At 34.8% G+C, this 19,846-nt stretch overlaps 1 protein-coding gene across 1 annotated transcript; it reads right to left on the reverse strand.

Annotated features, from left to right (window-relative positions):
* Nucleotides 1–529: 529 nt before the first annotated feature.
* On the reverse strand, nucleotides 530–10,773 carry LOC104078172 (protein sidekick-1-like; the record flags this gene model as incomplete). The annotated part of the gene is made up of 3 exons (XM_009579716.1): nucleotides 530–677; nucleotides 4,807–4,913; nucleotides 10,614–10,773. Coding segments are annotated over 3 exons (415 nt in total), but the record flags the coding sequence as incomplete, so codon positions are not given.
* Nucleotides 10,774–19,846: the final 9,073 nt, after the last annotated feature.

Consider the following 19,846-nt stretch of genomic DNA (forward strand, 5'->3'; position numbering starts at 1 on the left):
CAAGTACTGTGCCATTAGTGGGTGAACTGCTAATTAGTCAAAAAGAAATAAAACTGTTATTGTAGGCTAAAAAGATAAGGAAAAAATAAGCAGTATTTAGAATTTTATCGTGAGGAAAATAGTATTAAGCATAACTCCATGTAAAAAAAAAAATCAGACTCATAGATTAAAAAAGAAAAATCTTAAAATTCATTAAGTTAGTCCACTCAAGTAAACGTAATTGAGAGATGAGCATTTACTTTTCCAAAATGTATCATGAAAATGAATAGCGTGAAGGAAGTGCAGACATTCTGCGTATCTACTCCCTTATGCTGCAACAGGACCATTAAAATCACATGAATTATTTTGTCAAACTGCTTAGGAAGTTCAGAGATGGTCTTAAAATAGTCATTTATCTCAAACTTAGTATGAACAAGGCTACTTTACTCTCTTTAAACCTTAATTAGTGTACTTAAAATGTAAGTTGTGTTATCAAATGTAATTAATCATATTTTAGGGTGGGGGTATTTTAAGCTTTAAATTGACTTACATTCTGCTGCTTGGTATAATCTTGTGCCCGTCTCTAAACCATGTCACTTGTGGTCTTGGATAGCTGAGTATGTGTAGGAAGTTTAGAACTGCAGCTTGTCCTTGAGTCACTGTTTTTCTCTGGTTTGTGTCCATGAAATTTCCCATATCTGCAAAGAAAAATATTATAGTAAGACTCCTGGAAGTTCTCGTCTCTCTCCCCATTTCTTTTCAGCAGATAGAGAAAAACCAATAGTGTTTTACAATAGTCGTTGGCATTGCTATAATTAGTCAATATGACACTACACATCATGAGACAGTTTTGATTAACACAGATTTGGATGAGCATAAGGCATAAGGCATATCCAAGCGCTGCCTGCTAGTGCACATAAGAAGTGCATCAGTCAGCAGTACTGCATGGCCTCAGTGTTCTTTTGCAATAACTGAGTGTTTTTAACTGAAAGCAGCATTTTAGTGGTCGTTTGTTTTGGTTTTTTAAAATAAATCCTTACACAATACGAAATTCCTGTGCAATGCAAAGCAATGCAAATGGTGTATATAATTTTATCAATTTTTTGGTCAGCAATTTTTTTTTATCCTTTTATCCATAGCTACTCAAATAGACAAGCAGCTGTATCACTTGTAGTCAAACCAATATATAGTCAGACCTATGCAAGTAAGCCATTATACCTAAATGGATATCAAAATAACAAGGCTATACATGTTGGTAGCTGTTAGTTCTTCTGGCACTATACTACGATTTAAGGAGTGCATCTAGATCTCTGACATTTACAAAGGCATCAGCAGTATTAAAGACTAGCTTTTAACAAAAATTTTAACGGAAGAAAGAAAACTACAATTGCAGAACCTCTGTCTCTGAAGGTTTTATTTCACAGACAGGTTCATGTGTCTATGGATTTAGTCCTTGTAAAAATTCAGTGAACGTTTTCTTCTTGTTTTTCTTTTGCCTTTTGTATCACATTCCTATCCATTAAAATAAACAGGGCTGTAGGCTCCTACTTATTCACCCTCCAAAGAAATTCCATGCATTTTAATTTGCTTTAAACCAAGAAACTGACACACACAGAGAACTATTCTGGTTTCTGCCACTGAATTCCATTTTGTTTTTTGGTTTTGGTTTGTTTGTTTGTTTGTTTTTAAAGGACCACACGGTTCTTTACAAGTTCTCTGGTGCAGAGAGGGATGCAAAGGACGTTGAAACATAGACGACTACTACCACGCAGGAGATGAGAAGAGACAGAACAAGAGCAGAAATTAAAAACACATGGTATTTTAAAGAAGCTTTAATCATCTTTGTGATTTCCAAGTTATTTATTCAGACATAATCAGCATTGTAATTCCTCTGTTGCTCCATATTTCTTGCAACTGTAATCAGATCATCTACTTGAAAAGAAGTTTCAAACCGCGTAGGTGGATCTAATTAACTTCACTGTCATATGATTATTTTAGTCTTCACAATCCAGAAGTTTTTAAGCCCATTCTGTAATTAAGATTTACTCAGCAGTTTTCTCACAAATATCTGTTCCCATTCAGTTAAGCAATATGTTAGCATGTGTTGAGAACATTTTTAAAATTATTTAACAAGTTCCCTGCTACTTCAGAGATCTAGGACATGGAAAATACCTCAGATCTTTCTCAATGCACGGTATACTTGTGCCTTTCAATTTTTCACTAGAGGTCTTGAGTTTAAGTGTATTGGGAAGCATCCTCTATGCAGTAGCAAAAATAGTTCATTTCCCGTTAACCCTTCCAAGTTAAACATCTAACATACAGTTCCCTGTAACTCCTGCTGATGGGATGACTTTAGTAACCCCTTGGAATGTTGCTTTCCGATATGTTTTCAAAAATAACCAAAAAGTAAAATATGGTAAAATACCAGGTACTTCATTATGTCCACAAAGCTTAAGTCAATTAATTTAGATTGAAAAGATTAAAATACAGAAGACAATCACATGGTATTAGTAGCTACCCTGGGTAGAGGAGAAAGAAGGTATTTAAAACTTGTAGAACACTTTAATCTGTGGGAATAAAGTGCGAGTCTGACTGACAAGTTTCACTATAGAAGCCATATAGATCACCATAGGTTCAAGAGCAAAGGTCTCCCAAGTCATGTAAGATCTGCGTTGCTTTCTCTCAATATCTTTATCAGTGAAAATAATGAAATAAATAGACTGCTTAATTCAGATAGAGAAGTCTTAAGAGATAGCTTTTCAGCCTTGTTCAGCAGTGCAGAACTACAAATTAAATGGGGGAAAAAAATTAAAACTGAAGAAAATTAAACAATTATACTTCTTTCTCTCTCAGGAACAACCAAATGCACACACAAAAAATCCTGGAGAAACAAAACACTTCACTGCAAATCTTCCCCTCATTCAGAGGGGAATAAAGCTGTCTTTTCAGGAGACAAAATTCTTTAGCAGCAGTATCAAGGTAAAGTATTTCTGTGCCTCCTTCTCACTATCATTCCCACAAGTACTTCCTCAAGAATTGCTCTCTCCACTATGCCAGTACAACTGCCTGTACAGCTGCATAGGGAATCAGACGGCGGGGGAAAGAACTATTTTAACAAACCCTACACAATAATTGTTGCTTTTTTTTAAATTTTGGAGAAGTTTCCCAGTCCACAGCTGCACAAACGAGTTTTCCTGCAAAAATAAAGGGATAGTGTGCTACATTGCAATACAAGAGCTGGAACGATCAGCGAGATGGAGGAGAAAATGGGTATGTTTCTCTGGTATTGCTACCAAAGCCTTTGTCCCTTGAAACCACACCTGTAGATGCAACTCCAGAGAATCTAGGCTAATCTAATGGCTCACTGCTGCAGAATGAGAAGCATCTCACCCTCAGCTTCCCCTGCTCCATCTTCTCCTCCTAACCTTGTTGCAGGACCCCACCACACTCAGTTACACTCATTCGCACCAGCTTTCACTAGATCCTCTGTGACCTGTGATACAATTCACAAAGCAGAAGAAAAATATTCAGAAAAGTACTTGCAAGGGTCTGACACACGTCAGAGTGAGCACAAGAATACTAGAAGGAGTATACAGCAGAGGCATAAGGGCTGGTAGAAGGCAGAAAAAGAAACACCCATTTTAGCAGCAGTTTATTTTTACATTAGCTCCCAGCATCTCTGAAACAATATCACTGGGAGATCAAACATCAAATTACTAATATTCCTGACCTTACAGATATAGTAACACAATTTACTGTAATACAGTAAAGTGGTGAACATGATACTAAAACTTACACAGTATCATTTGCAACTGTTTTTATTTTAAAACATAGAAATTCCATGTAATTTCCCTCATGACATAGTGATTAACTTGAATCAGTTCCTTGGAATTGGGTTTCTAATAAATAATTCAATTTATCTAAATTCCACTTATCAAGTGACATTTACTACTACTGAATTTCCAGTTATTGACCCTGAGGAAGAGAAATTTGATCCACGTATCAGACTGCTTACATGCAGTATAGAAATCTGTCTTTTTTAATATATTTTTTAAACGTTTTTACTTTGAAAAAAGAATAAAGCCTAATTTTATAATTATTTCCAAACAAGTTACTTGGATTATATTTTCTGAATGTTAACTGAAAAAAAAAGAAAATTAGACTATGTGATCATTTCTTAATTAACTAGCACTAACTCCTGAGAAAATCAATTTAACATTTCCAAATGGAAGTTAGATATCAAATTAGAGGTCAACTCTGAAAAATTCTGCATAGTACAAACTGAAGAGGTACAAACATTGGAGGGTTTCGTTCAGAAAGGTGTTGAGAACAGACTTTTAGTTTGGTTAGCAAGGTTTTTGCTGTGAAACAACTGCTTATTTTATATTGCAAGAACTATGACCTGAAATCCTCATGGAGCTATCTCCCCCATATGGTTTTCTTTCACATATCCCCAGTCCTCTGGCCTTGTTTTGTTTTGGTTTTATTGTTTATTTTGTGCTATATGGCCTTTCTTAATCCCTGTGTATTCAGGGAAAGGTATAAAAGTTTTCTCATGCTACAGCTATCTCTAAATGATCTCAGTTTGATGGCTTTGAACGGCTCAATGCTTGCTCTAAAGACTTAATGTTGCATTGCTTTGAACTGTTTCCCAGAAGATAACTAGACTAAGTGTGAAACTTCTTGTGATGCAATAATTTTAAAATTTATTAAATATGACATCTAATAACTTTTCAGACTAGCAAATGTTATTGGTATGTTGGTTTTTTACTCACAAAAAGAATCGGTTAGCTAAAGAATCACAGAATAACTTCCATTCAAACATACATGCCACTTGAACTTCAGATCTTCTTTGCAGCAATGTCCCCATCCTGTTTCGTACAACACACTGATAAAAGCCAGCATCAGACCTCTGCAAAGCTGGGATGATATACCTGTAAGACAAAATGCAGAATTACATTGCACTTCTTCCTAAAGGCAGATCAATGCTACTTTATGTGGCATTTCTTATATCTCCTCTAATATTTTACACGTTGACTCAAATGCTTATTGTATTATTTCCTTACAACCAGCATTCTCATATAATTTCTGCTCTTTGGCTACAATATTGTCTGTACTATATAGAAGAAAAAAAATACTTGAAACACATAAAATATCTTTCAGTCATAAGATCTATATTTGATAAATACTAATTAGTTCTTCAAAAATTCTCTTGAAATACAGACTTAAATGTTTTCCTTAGTTTTTTCTACCATCATTCATAAGGCAAAGACGCGTGGTATTTTGTTCAGAGGTGGCACAAGACTACTACAATCTAAATGTAGGCATTAGAAAGACTTGCAAGAAATATCAAAGCTCTCCAGCAAAAAAAAGGTGTTTATTACACTGTGTGACCACTGTAACTCAGAAGAATACTGGAAAAGACACAGCGTACTGTACATTGTATTTGTTCTGTCCTTCACTATACTTAAAAAGTCACTCAGTCCACTAATGCTCACCTTCCTCATTCAACTATATCTGATTACTCAACATGAAAATGAGCTGATAGGCACAGTTTTAATGTGAATAAAACACATGAATAATATAGATAATCCTGCATTAAACAAACATTAATCAAAGCACATACTCCCCCGGTCACCTTCTGGAGATATTATGGTAGGATTAATGAAAGTCTTTATGAAAAGATAAGGAAAAATAAAACTGCTGAATTTTAATCTTCAAAATTTAATTCCACTAAAGGAAAGCATCTCTTCTCGTACTCACACATACCATACACACTCACGTAGAGAGCTTAATATCTGAACAGGATCAGACAGCACAAAGACAAAGGAGGTAGAAGAAATCTAGTTTAAGTGATAAATTAAGAGTATAATCACTGCATTATAATTACAATCAAATACACTATAGCAAATAGGTCAGACTACAAAATACAGTGAATTAAAACAGAGCCCAACACCATGGACACATTTTAGCAATCTACTGTGATTCCTAGGAGACCCTGGCTTCCGAAGTATACGAGTTGTAGGCAATTCTGTTGTCTGTCTGCTTGTGTGCCTAAGCTGACTCCTCCTGACCTCCGTTGGAGCAACCGGCAAATTTTCTCCAGAGATGATGACAATTTGTACTGGGAAGATAAGGAAGACTTAAAACAGTGCTCTGTTTGGGAGTTACAGTAAACCCAACAATCAGCATACAAATACTTGCTGGCCAGTGAGTATATAACTCTGAATTAACCATGTTGCCTCTTGCCTGATGAGTATGCCATAGGAAATAGAGTGAGAAAATAGGTGAAAATACAAGGCATAAGACAGAAACCAATAGGACATAGGGCTTCCCTAGTTCCTTACAGAATACTTTCCTTCTCTGCCAGGCAGATGATTGTTGCAAAACATCATTACCAAAAAAGAAAAATTAAAGATTCTGACAAATAAATATTGACAATTCACTTTTACAGTTCATTTTACCAAATAGTTTATAGCTTAACAAGCTTTTCTTCCTCCCATAAAATTTAGTATTGTACTTGGCTAACAGTTATTCCTGTGCTTGTCTATTAAATAGAGCCAAAATTAAAGGCTTCTTTCTTTGGTATTCATCTGTCCTAAGACAGTAATGCAGAGTTAGTTTTTCTGCCACTACGACAAAACAAACCAATTAGATCAGAAGTGTCGTGCTTTGGTTTTCTTTTCTGACTTATTAATGTTTCAGCAGAAAATATGTTGCCTGAGAAAAGAAAATTTTTTAAAAGTTTACAATGAAAATCCCATCTACCTTGGAAATTCCAAGACAGCCCAAACCTACTGAGCAGTTGGCTTCTCAGTGGACCTACTGGGTAACAATGTGCAGGTAAGGCAAGCAAAATTAGAAAAATTAAATAACAAAAGTAAAAAAAAAGAGATACAACATATGTTTACATTATTTGAAACTAACTTGAAAATTACAAACCTGGGCAAGACATAAACAGATATTAATGGAATTTCTAATTCTGTGTTTACAATTTCAAACAGTCTTTATGCACCTCATATGTCTGATTATTTTTTTTAAATATACTTTTCTATTGACCTAACAGTCAAAATACTGCTTTCTGTGCTACGCTTTCACCATTCTACTTATTTTCTGGTATGCAAGAAGGGATACAAACAGTGCTTTCTAAATTCAAAATAAGACTTTCTTCCATGGAATGAATTTATATCAAAGATTAATATAATCTTTTACAGTGACAAGACATAATTTTGCTTTAATTTTGTCTACAGTCTAGCTTTCAAGATAGAAGATCTTCCCATTGTACAGATGCCAGGAGGCTACTTAAGGTTTCTGGGGATCTGTGCAAGTACTTTAGAAAGTCAGACCAGACAGTTTCTCTGTTTTGAATGGTACAGCTAACCAGAAACTGGCTGTTTAGAAAGTTTCCACAGAAAGATGTAAAGCGACAAGCATAAAAGAAAGCTTCAAGGGAAGTCTTCCAGAGCATAACATGCTCCATCACCAGGATTGCAATGAGTTAAGCATGAAGTGGTGTCAAACACCTAAGGAGAAATGCCAGCTAATGCTTACGTTTCATTCCTAATTCAAATTTACTCCCTCATTTTAATTTTAAATGCTCTAAGAGTTAAAAGTGAACCTACAGGCTACAGGTTTTTAATAGCCATAATTATGAAGACAGAATTAAAACTAAACATATTTTATTAGATAGTCATATTATCTTATTATCTAGTCAAACTTTTCAACAAGGGACTTACGCATCAACAGAACTAACTTTTTTCCTATGGAATAAAATGAAAACATGTCCAATGTTAAAAACACAAATATAATAATCAGATACTTTTAAGTAGTTTGGAAGGAAAGTGTACTGCTGCTTAGACATAATCTTAGCTTCTTAAATTCAAATAAATTAATATCTTCAGGCCACAAAAGCAAACACGGAAGACACACCTGGTCCAGAACTTAATTCAAAAGAAAACAAAGAAAAAAAAAAGAAAGAAAAAAGTCGCTGCCTGAACTTTAAAGACTCTGAACTTATAGACATAACCAAAATTGCTACTGCAGTCAGCAATATGGATTTGTTTTCATTACGTGTATCTCAGATCACAAAGAATTTACAAGGTTGTTTTATAAATTCTTAATACAAACTAGTGTATGCACAGTCACTGTAAAAGCCAGGCTGTGCACATAATCAGCACCCTTATACAAAGAAAAGCTGTTCATTCAGGGTCACCAATGTCAAAATGCAAAGACTCCAATTAGTTCTTTACTCACTTGGTGTGTTATAATAAGCTTTGAATATTTTCAGCCTGTTACAATATAGACTTTACTTTAACTGAGACACACTAAATAACATCAATTACCAAAAATCTTTGATTGATGATTCAAATTGCAGCAGAAGTCACTTAGGCAGGAAAGATTCATGCATTTAAACAGAGTATTTACCCAAGAGAACTGCAGAGCAAACTATCATGGGGTCAAAGTTTAAATTTTGCAACTGGAATTTTTATATCTAAGCATATATTTTCCTTACTTTCATTCATCCTAATGCACCTATGCCATATAATCCTTTTTAGAAGCTTAAAGCTTTGCATTTCTATAGAATCAAAATCCTGTTTGGCTTATCTCTGACTGTGGTATATAGTAGTAGTAAGGCTGCAACTTCTAAATTAATATTTTCTATCAATGTTATTTTATTATCATAAACCAGTAGCTTCCTATCTTCTTAATCACCTCTGCAGCATATGTTTTACTTAGAAATAAAAACAAGAACAATATAAAAAATGCAAAATTAATAAATATAGCTCATATCATGACCTGACATTCACTAGACTAAATTAAGTCCAATGATAAGAAACAAGGTAGTGTATACAGGTATGTATATGAACAGCTTGGAAAAGGTGTTCCAATACACTGATTCTAACTTATACTGCAATACACAGTAAAATTACAATTTTGTATTAGGATGTGCACTTATTTAAGAATACCACGCCACTCTGATCTTAGTTTCAAAATGTCACACGTTCTTATTCAGGTTTCTCCTAGTATCATGAAATGTAAGTCTCTCAGTGACTAGCACATCTACAAAGCTTGAGTGCTAACCTTTGCTTTTTGTTGATTCCATGTTCATGTGTTTTGTCCTCCCACACCATTTCTTTGTCTTACTTTCTCAGCATCTTACACGGTTAAGAGCTGTTGTCAGCTCCTTCTACCAAGAAACTACAACTGACTCTGCTGGTGTTGATCAAAACAAGTGGCATTTACACAAAGTCATACTCAAACCTTCTGTGATTAATTCTGCTATTTAGAGATTTTTTTATTTTCTAGAAAGTATTCACAAATCTCTTCTATATGTGCTTATGGCTCATTTTGAGGTATCAGCGTATCTCAAGGCTTGAAAACAGAAAGAATTAATAGATGCAATCACTCAGGACTAAGTGGTCTCATCTAAATCAAGTCTTTAATTTCTAGGAAAGTTCACATAGAACTATATGTTTGATTGGAAACATAGTTGTTAAATACTTTATGTGCTAAATGACCCAAAAAAGTTTTAAAACGTTATTTAAGGGACTTTTTTCCCTTCTGCTCTGTAAATGTTAATAATATTGAAAATAGAAATAATGTTAGGTTACAATTTTGAAAATCTTTGAGAAAAGTAATTATGAACTGCCTTGTGTAACAATATAGAACTTTATATCCTTATCTGCATTTTTATACTAATCTATACTGTAATTTCTGTCTACAGTGATGGAGCACAACTTTTCCCTATCTTAAGCAATGCAATTACAAAAGTGCAGCATTTAGCTTGATTTGCTAAAGATAGAAGTGTTATACAAGGGCTCTGTCACATATCCACCCCTTATAACTTCTGAATTCACTAGGTAATTTCGACAAAATTTGAAAGCAACAAATAAGTTGCATAAATATTAAATTTTTATAAGGTTATAGAAATTGCCAGTTGCATAGGGGAGACCCAGTTAATGTTCCCTTTAAAGAAAAGAAGACAAAACTTGGCTGTTTTACACTTTGATACTTGGCCAGCCATCTGCTGCCTATGAGCAAAAATGTAGCTCTGATTAGCCACAGTACATTTTTTCTCTTGCTTGATGGGATGTCTTGTGGAATGAAGAGGGAGTCAGTGAGGTCCTGGGAGCAAAGTGCATAATCATAGAAGAACAGTTTGTTAAACTATAAAATTCATTTTCGCATTCTCAGAAGTGAAACTGAAAGTTTCATATGCAATTTAAGATAGACCACATTCTTCTAGATCTTATTGAAAAGAATAGACCCATTGAGCTTAGCTTTGTTGGATAAGTAGCACATCATATGTAACATTTAGCAAGGAATATGCTTGCTATTTATTACAAAGACATGTAAGGTTACATCTCCAACAAAAAGTATTTTTGGGACTTAAAAATTCTATGTTAGGACCCTTGTTTTGAAGTGTGAAATACCATTTTTAGCAAAGGAGATTGTCTCAAAGAGATCTTATTTGTTTACAAAACCCAGTCTTCTTTCATGATAAAAAACATTGTCAATGTATCAGTATCCACAAAGCTGTTTTGAGGTATTGGGAATTTGGGGGGGGCGGGTGTTTGTTTTGGGGTTTTTTTGCAATTACACTTAGAGAAGGCTATGATATAGCTTTTATTTACTTATATTCACTGGAGTAGGCGGTTATTTCACTGTCATTGCGTAACCACTTAAATTCCAAGGGCCAGCTGCCTTCGGCAAGGCACGTAAGTACGAGTCGATTTCCTTCCAAGTGTATCTGGGGCAAGCCTGGTTCAGTCTTGAAGTATGGTGCAACATCATCTGAAATACAGAGAGAAAATGGTTTTGTAAGCTATTTAAGCGAGTATAGTATAAGCCACTGATATTTAGCTCATTTCTTCTCAAAATGGCCATTGTAACACGAGAGACAACATGATTCAGTAGTGAAGGCTTACACTGTTATATTCATAACTAAGCTTTATCTTTAGAGGCAGAATTCACAAGATCTTGATAACCTTAGTCCTTGGTACTTATTTAGAAGAGAAGTGCCCACTCAGACAAGCTTTTGTCCGTGTTTACTGTTTATACATATGAGAATTTCAGCATTGTCTACTGTGGCAGGGAGTGAACAGCCCTATGGCATTTTTTTTTTCCCCTTTCCTCTGTGAGGATTAAATCCATTCAAAGCTTTTTTTCCTATTTCCTGAATAGAAACCAGAAGAGTAATCTTGGATAGAAATGATTATCACAGCAGGAGAAGTCTCAGGGTAAATGAAGAATTTTGATAGAAAAAAGAGTTTAGAAAAAAACACCTCACAAAATCGCAAGATTAATGCCAACCAAAATGTGTTAAATTATATTACCTGAAACCACTAACAGATTTTGAATTAGGGTACTTCAATAATGTTCAAGGGTCACAGGTAGTCTCAAACTGTTGTTCTCCCGTGGATCACAAATGCTCAAAATACTCCAAGCAGCAAAATTCTCGACTGGTAAATCGCCAAAGCTCCACTCAAACACAGATTTATTACAAGTCTACACCTGCTGGAGACCCACTCCTTGTCACCTCTGGAAGATGAAGGTTTTCACACTTTACGTGTCAAATTTCTACTTGTAACTATGTAGGAACTACAGACTTGATCTTAGAAGTTTACAAATACCTTCTATAATCAAAATTAACATGCTTATATATATATAAAAAATAAACAAGTTACATTCAAGGTCAGAGATTTAATACAAAATATGGAATAATATTTAATAGGTAGACGTTACTGCACTCTGCTTTTTAGGAGCGCAGTGTGTGTGTGTGTGTGTGTATTTAATACAAAAAAGAAAAAAAGATACACAAATGTTGTCCCAGTGCAACTAGTCGTTCAGTTAAATTGCTAATCTTTCTTTTAAAACTTATTTTAGATTAAGCTCAGGTATTTTTATATTTGCTATTTAAAGAGTTTAAGCTATCTTTTACAGTTTATGGGGAAGTGACCTCACATACTATTCAAGGCTGTCTGAAATTTTTGAATCCACAGGTCACATACTATAATCTTTAATAGTTGATAGCCATAAGACAGCAACCACACACATTAGGGAAGAAGGAGCTCAAGGCAAGGGGTGTCAGTGGCTTTCAAGGTGCCCTACCGTTCCACTGAAGATTGGGATGGCAGTCAGGTATGCAGCTCGGCCTGGTGATGTCAACCTCTCTAAGCCCTTATCTTTCGCCTTGCCTCTTATCAGGGAATTTTTATTACTTAGCAGACCACATGGCAACACAGACTCATTATCGGCCTAGTCGTACAGTCCCAGGGTAGCAGCTGCGCTTCAGCTGACTGTGGTCAAGGGGTCACAGGTTGCCTGTTGCCAAACTATTTGCTACAATTGGCTATAAAGTTGAACATCAGCTGCATACACATTTGATGATTTGTATTGACAAATTGTCTCCCTAGTCTGTAGAATTTAACTTCAGAAAGTTACAGTTATTTCTGCAGGAAAAAAGCACATCATCTTAAGGCAATTCTTATAAACAGAAAACCTGAACTAACAAACTGAATTTAAAAAATGTATTTTGAGGTAAGACCTGTTCTGATTTGTAGCATTTTAAACAATTTGTTTTTCAAACAAATTAATTAATGGCTAGTGCAGATCAGTAATATTTTCTTTAAATTGGATATACAGGAAGCTATGACAATTCAACATATGAGAAAATAGGAACAGTTCAAAACTTAGGCAAACCAAAGATGTTTTTTGCACTTCTCCACTCTATTACATGACTGAGATTATATTCTGCGAAGCTTCTTTTTTTGTTGTTTCAATGATTGTGAAGAAGTCTTATCTCAATTCCTATTTTCTCCTAACTAGTAAAAATCAACCGATATTTTAAAACTTTAAAAAGAAAAATTTAAGAATTTAGACAATGTTAGTGTGAAACACAGTTATTTTCCCGAGAGCAAAAAGCAACTTTTAACAAAGATATTTCTAATCAAGTGAAGAAATGTTAAATCCTGTCAGAGGCTTCACATGTATTTTGGGGAGTCTCCCAAAAGAGTTATGAGAAAGACATTCTACTCTTGCAAGATTAAAGGTGTCAGGCTTCCTCTGGAGATGAAAAGGCAGTGGCGGGGAGTTGTGCTTGTATTTAAGGGAAGGGGTTGTAACAGAGTCCAATCAGTAAATTGAAATTATTAGTGCTGAGTCCCCTGAAAACAATGACATTTACCTGCTAGTACATAGAGGCTCATGAAATGAGCTTCTTAAACTATTCCTTCCTGAAGAAAGTTGAGCCATTCGGGGAGATTACAACGAAACTGGTATCTGCACTATAAACCTCTACCCGAGTAATTTGTTGATCCTGTTTTTCAGTGATTTAAAGACTCAAGCAGTATAACTTACTTCATTATTTCACTCTGAATTATCCACTTATTCCTTCTAACTTATGTCTTTCCAAGAACAAATGATTTATTTGAAAGACAAAGACTGCTGCCCACAAGTCTGTCATTCAGCCCTACATTTCCTACTCAAATATCCCAAATGCAGTGATGCTACAACCCACTCAGAGTTATCTCCCATTTAAAATATCACAATCAAGCTGGTATTATATGAAAATGATTCTCAAAATTCAATCCAATGCTGGTAGAAGCTAAAATTTAATAGACCTATGGGAATATTTTTATAAAGAATATAGCATGCTTTATAAATTACCCCAGCTCTCTGGAAGATTTACTTAAACCCTTGAAGTAATTTTATCTTCTAATCTGTTATTCCTGACTTCCTCATCAATCACATACCATTAGTTTATCAAATTCAATTATATAATCAGAGCTCACTAAATATTCACTGAAAGCAGAAATGAAAATAAAATACTGAGCAAAGATTCCATGAAGACAGGTAGCGGTAAAGCTTTGATGACTTTGGCATTTCTGCGGCACAGTGCTGCTCACACCTCAGACACAGGATCAAAACAGTGCTGCACCCTAAGCTTTACATCTTTAAGCTGTAATGGAAAGCAGAATTTTAAACCAGACCTACAAGAACAAGTTTGGTTGTTATAGAGCATCCCAGGGAAACAGGAAAATTGGCAGGAAAAATTAAAGCCATCTCAGAAAGGAAATTGTAGGAAAGGAGGAACTGGCTAAGGGATGGGAGATAAAAGGGGGTCATTTAATAGGTATGAGATACCTGCACTTTATTAATTACAGGAAGGACTCACCATAAGGCTAACCTTGGCCAATCAAGGGTTTAGAAGCCACTAGAGCATCTCAGTTTTTATTCTCTTGAAGGATGGAGCAAAAAGCTAATAAAAACCCTATCTGAGTCCTAGAAACAGGAATAATAAAATATTGGAATTAATATTCTTAGCTAAAATAGTTTTCTGCCTACAAACAAACAAACAAACAAAAAAACCCACCCAAGCAAGCATTCATGCTACACACTGTTGCTTTCTTCTAAATGCTAAACGTGTTAATACTTCCAGCCTCTCCGGCTCTTCAGCTACACTGATTTAAAAATAAAAAAAATAATAATAATAAAATTGCCTGAGTTGCAGGGAGGAGGGAAAGGATAAGGTGCCTTGGCACAGATACACAGCTTCTACAAATTTTCATGAAGTCTGCTTACCAAACTCGCTAACATCCCGACTAGTATCCTTAAAAGGATAGTGCAGATTAATTTTTAAGTAAAACTCAAGAAAAAATAGGATTGAATATGCCAAAATTATCTGGAAATTTGCTCCAAAACCTGTCTGCCTTGCTTTTGTGCATCATTAAACTGCAAGAGTTCCATTATACTGCCAGGTTAGCCTGTCTATTTTCTTTCTTTGATACATGCAAAGGTTAGATGGATTTTATCTCAAAATATAGTTTCAGGACCTAATTCAACAATGCCCATATGCTTTTGTTTGGATTAGTGCTGACATTTAAATACAAAAATGGTGCTGTATGCAATTGTTATCTACTTTGGACTTCTCCCCAGCCCTAGTAGATGAGATGCATCACAGAAAAGCTGAGAGCTCGCTCATACTCTACTCTCCCTGAAAATCATGTTCAGGCACGAACTTACAAATACAATCTGTAAGAGGAGAAGGCAGTCTGACTGTACAGCTTTGTATTGAATGGAATGAAAACAAAAATTCCAAGAGTTGCTACTCATTAGCTAACAGGGAACCTAATCTCATAAGGATAACGTGAGTGAACATGACTTCAGAAACTGAGGAGAGTACCATCTCAGGGACCTCAAACATACCCTCTAATAAACACATTAACAAGTTTGGCTAATGATTCTTAGCCCTCTAACAGCTTACGTTTGTAAAATACATAAACCAAAGTCAGATTAAGTGGATCTTTCAGTTACTACAGGGTGCTATAAGATCTTGAAAGAAGTCTTGCAGTCCTATCCCCCAGGAATTCATATATTTAAATTAAAGTTGCAATTTGATCTTGAACACCTTTATCCTACTGAGAAAAAGTAAGTTACCATACTCCAGAGAAGTACATCACCTTCATCAGTGAAAAACACTGCAACTACCCCGCTAAAATCTCAGCATTTTCTTCCTTCACAAATGACAGATACCAAGAGTTACATGTAAAATCATGTGCTCACATCTTAAGAAAATCAGTTACTGTAGTTCTGAACACACTCAGAGGAAGAATAATGTAGTGAGCGAAGAGAACAGGTTAAGAGATCCCCACTGCCATTGCTCTTTGTCTTTGTTATGTATCTCTACTTTTAAATCATTTTTAGGTGAGCCAATATTGAATATTAAAAGCAGTTTTAGTTCATAAATCAGCAAGTCAGAGCAAATACAGCCCAATCACTAACAAATATCATTTGAGCAGCTGTCTTTCCATTGGTCAGTTCATTCAACAGATATGATATTGAAAATAAATTTTTGACTGAGATACATTTTTCAATAAACCCAAACAAAAATACAATTGGTTTATTAAAAACCACACCTATATTGATTTTAGCTTATTAGTCCCTAGTCAAAGCACGATGTACTTCACCCTTTCTTCATATACATGTCTAAAGCTACAAACAACTGACATAGAAAAATAAAGAACAGAATATATCTGAGGAATTTTCTAGGAAAATCAGATTAGATAAATAAATTACATACAGAGGCTGAACGGTCAGTGCAAGAGAAGAGCAACAACATAGAAATGCTTTTGCTCTCATTGTTTGCAAGGAAAAGGGATGTGAGCCATCTTTAGGTAGGTTAATGAGAACTGCCATGGAAAGAGTATTTTAAAAGATCCATCTAGGGGATTGAATACATAATACAAAAGTACAGTTAAATTTAAAAGGAAGCTAGAGTCAGGAAACCCAAACTAAACACAGGAAGAATCTTTTCAGTTATCCAAACAAAGTAGGTACAACTATGGACAGCAGAATCCCATCAAGAACAGATTAAAGTTCAGCTGTGACATTCACAAGCTGATGCTTCAGAGCGCATACAGTTGAGTACAAGCTGCTCCATACCGATTGACAGCTGATAACTGCATCCTTCTGGGGAATCAGGACCATTTTCTTCTTATTCCCAACTTGGATACGGAAAAGATTTTTCTCTTTTTCCTTTTCAAAAGGACCTTTTAATCTTATTATCTTAGTTCCTAATACGCATGCATACATGTGCTAGCTGTGAATGCAAGTTGTATTCTCTTGTGGAAATGAACTTCAATAGTTTATATGGCATAAGAATTTGGAATTACTACACAGTAAATCTTGGGAAATGTACCAGGAATTCAGACTGAACTCAGCTATATTTGAATCAATCTTCTTTTGAATTCAAACCTCCTAAAATGCATTGGTGAGATGCTGTGAAAGTTAGTATATGATCTATTCATAAACTGTCAACAATGTCAAACATACATTAGGGCATTCAGTCACTTTAACTGTATTGATTTGCAGGAAGGCTATTTTACCCAAAATATTGGATATTTGAGATTCAAATTTTCTTGGTTGGAAGTGTGACATAAATCACCAAGTACAACAATTAAATTTAAATTGCATTTTACTACCTCATTCTAAGTCTGGATTTGAAAGGACTGATGCATCATAGTGAGTATTTCATTAAAATATCAGGTTATTTGTCAAATATACTGCCATAGTTAAGAATTTTCACACAATGGTATAAAGCATTCCCTTAAAGTGGATTTCCTGAACTTTTATCAAAGACGATATGCGATTTTATATTGGAATAATACTGAAGCAACTGTTTTTAAATCAGTCTTTCTTCCTCAGTTTTATAAGTCAAGTAAATGAGCCCATACTACCCATTTTTTGTCCTCCTATAGATAAGAAAGATAACCTGGTGGTTGGATACCTCTACTATAATCTCTAAATGCAAATACAGTATCAGCTGAGGTGGATGGATAGTGCTTTTAAAGGTTTAATTGGGGATGGAATTAAATTGTTTTAGGACTCAGCAAGTTCTGTGAGGAAACCTATGTATTTCTAGAATAAGTGACATTTATTTCTTTTAAATGCTCAGTCACTGGGAGACAAGATTTCAATGGGTAACTTTTTTCGCCTTGAATAGGTCAAATAACTAATTGGCAAGTTAGTTATTGGGTAATTGCCAATCATATATTTTATTTGGATGGAAGAAATATTGAACTTGAGATTGCATACCTGTTGCACGCTATCCCAAGAGGAAAACTAAACATTCTGTAAAGTATAGTTATGAGTATAGTTTATATAGCTTTCAACAATTGAGTAGGAGTCCCAAGTAGCAAGAATGAGTGCTTCACACTGATAGTTAAGTAGATTTAATTAAAAATTCTTTTTTCTTTTTTCTTTTTTTTTAACTGGAGCATCAGTTCTCTATTTCAGAATTACCTAAATGGCACTGCAGATTCCGTTTTGCTTCTAAGCTCCTCATTTCTTGATGCAAACAGATCAAATGTTTTTCCCAAATTTTGACTAATACATAGTATTGTTTGAAAGAAAAAACATCACAATTCATTCCCTTAGAAACTCCAACAATTCTAAGATACACACCACGAAATGACTTGCTACAGGAAAACCTGTTTGAATATTTCCAACCTTTCTACCTCATCTTAAGGCACAAACATTTCCTGTTATATCTCTTACCCTTCTTCCATTTTTCCCTACAAACAGCTTTAGATGAACCACAAAAATATATTTGCATGTTATGCTGAGACAAGACAACAGAAAAAAGCTAGAGCATTTTTTTATGATAAGAAAGAAAATCTTACTATCATTGGTTGCTTAGAAGTCCTTAAACATAACCTATTCTTTGCATTCATAAAATCTACTCCCTAACACACTGTCATCTATTTAAAGACTATCCTTTCAATGATTATAGGATCACTTCTTGAACAAGAATTCCCTTTTGACAAAAGATTTCTTGAGTTTTATTAGAAACACTCAAAAAAGAACTGAAAGGAGGAGGGCCTACAGAAGCACAAAAGAGTTTTTACAGGACCTGGATTCTGACAGAAAAAAAGACAGTGGTCGGTAACATCACTCTGTTTAAAATTCAACATAAAGATCTCTTGGTTATCCCCAAATACACTGAGAAAGATTTTCCCCACATGCAATTGTATAATTCTTTTCTTAAAATTTATTTCTTTAGCAGACCAGCCAAAGAGGAAAAAAAAAAGAGCTGATATCATTTTAACTGAGCCTCAAGGAGCTCCTGATGTATTAACCTAAAGTCCCACTAAGGTTTCCTTTTCCCATTTAATTTCTACACCTCATGTTTTAGTTTCACTTTCTGACCTGTAATACTTCAGTTGAGTCAGGGTAAAAAAAAACCTGGTTTGTTGTATATCAGAAGGTAATCACAATTCATAGTTTCATGAATTCATGGACTATCTGCTGTAAGATTAAAAATCAAGAAGCTACAAATGATGTTCTTCAGCTATGTTTAATGTAGTTCATCCTCGAAAAAGGCTGCAGAATTATTTTTTGAAATATTCATGAGGATATCTTAAAGAAAGTTACAAATATACTGAGAGAAAAACGCACAATAGTGTACAAAGCAGGCATATAAAAGAGAACCCATTAACTATCAAAACAAAAACAAAACCTCCAAAGAAACCTACAACCTCTCTAGGCTGAATTTGGTATCAAAGCATAACATCCATGCTTTTTATATTCTTTTCATATCTAGTGATGTTTACAGAGACTTGCAGAGCTCTCAAGGAAATAAGTTGTTACTGTTTAAATCTCAGCACATAGCAGGTGGAAGGCAAAACTGCCTTACAGAAAGAGAATCCAAATATAGCAGGATTTCCTTCATTATCTTAACTGCAAAGGAAGCTACTGTTGCTACTACATAATCTACAACCTCCAACCACTGTAGGGCCAGTCTGATCATGCTGATATCTATCCATTGAGATATATAGCCACTAAATATTCCAACTGAACCAGGATGAAGGCAGCATGAAACCCTACAGAACATTTAACAGAACAGAAAAGAAAAACATAAATGTGCTTTCCACAAGTTAGTCCTTGGTATAAGAGGCATTCTCTGTTGGTTATTTTGTAGAAGATAAATTAAATCAAAAAGGTAAACAGCTGATGAGTGCCTGGAAGTACCAGAACAGAAACACGAGAGCAGCAGAAGGAAACAATGGCACAGCAAAGGCACTGCCAGACTTGAAAGCCATGTAAGGCCACCTATTTATTATTTCAAGGAGAGAATTATTTCTAAATAGCAAAGCAACTATGAATATCCACAGAAGTTATAAACACACATATCTTTTGATGAAGGGGACCGAAGGGGAAATGATTCATGCAGAAACCTTTGTTAAAAAACAATGCCCTCTCCTTACTGCTATTGTTTTTTTGTTTACATGTAACTTGTAATTTTCTTTTTTTGCCCTTTAAACTTGAAAAATGTAAATAGGTTTATAAATTGGATAAGGCCTGCCTC

Source organism: Fulmarus glacialis, unplaced genomic scaffold (assembly GCF_000690835.1).
Source record: "Fulmarus glacialis isolate BGI_N327 unplaced genomic scaffold, ASM69083v1 scaffold6866, whole genome shotgun sequence".
NCBI classification, from domain to species: domain Eukaryota; kingdom Metazoa; phylum Chordata; class Aves; order Procellariiformes; family Procellariidae; genus Fulmarus; species Fulmarus glacialis.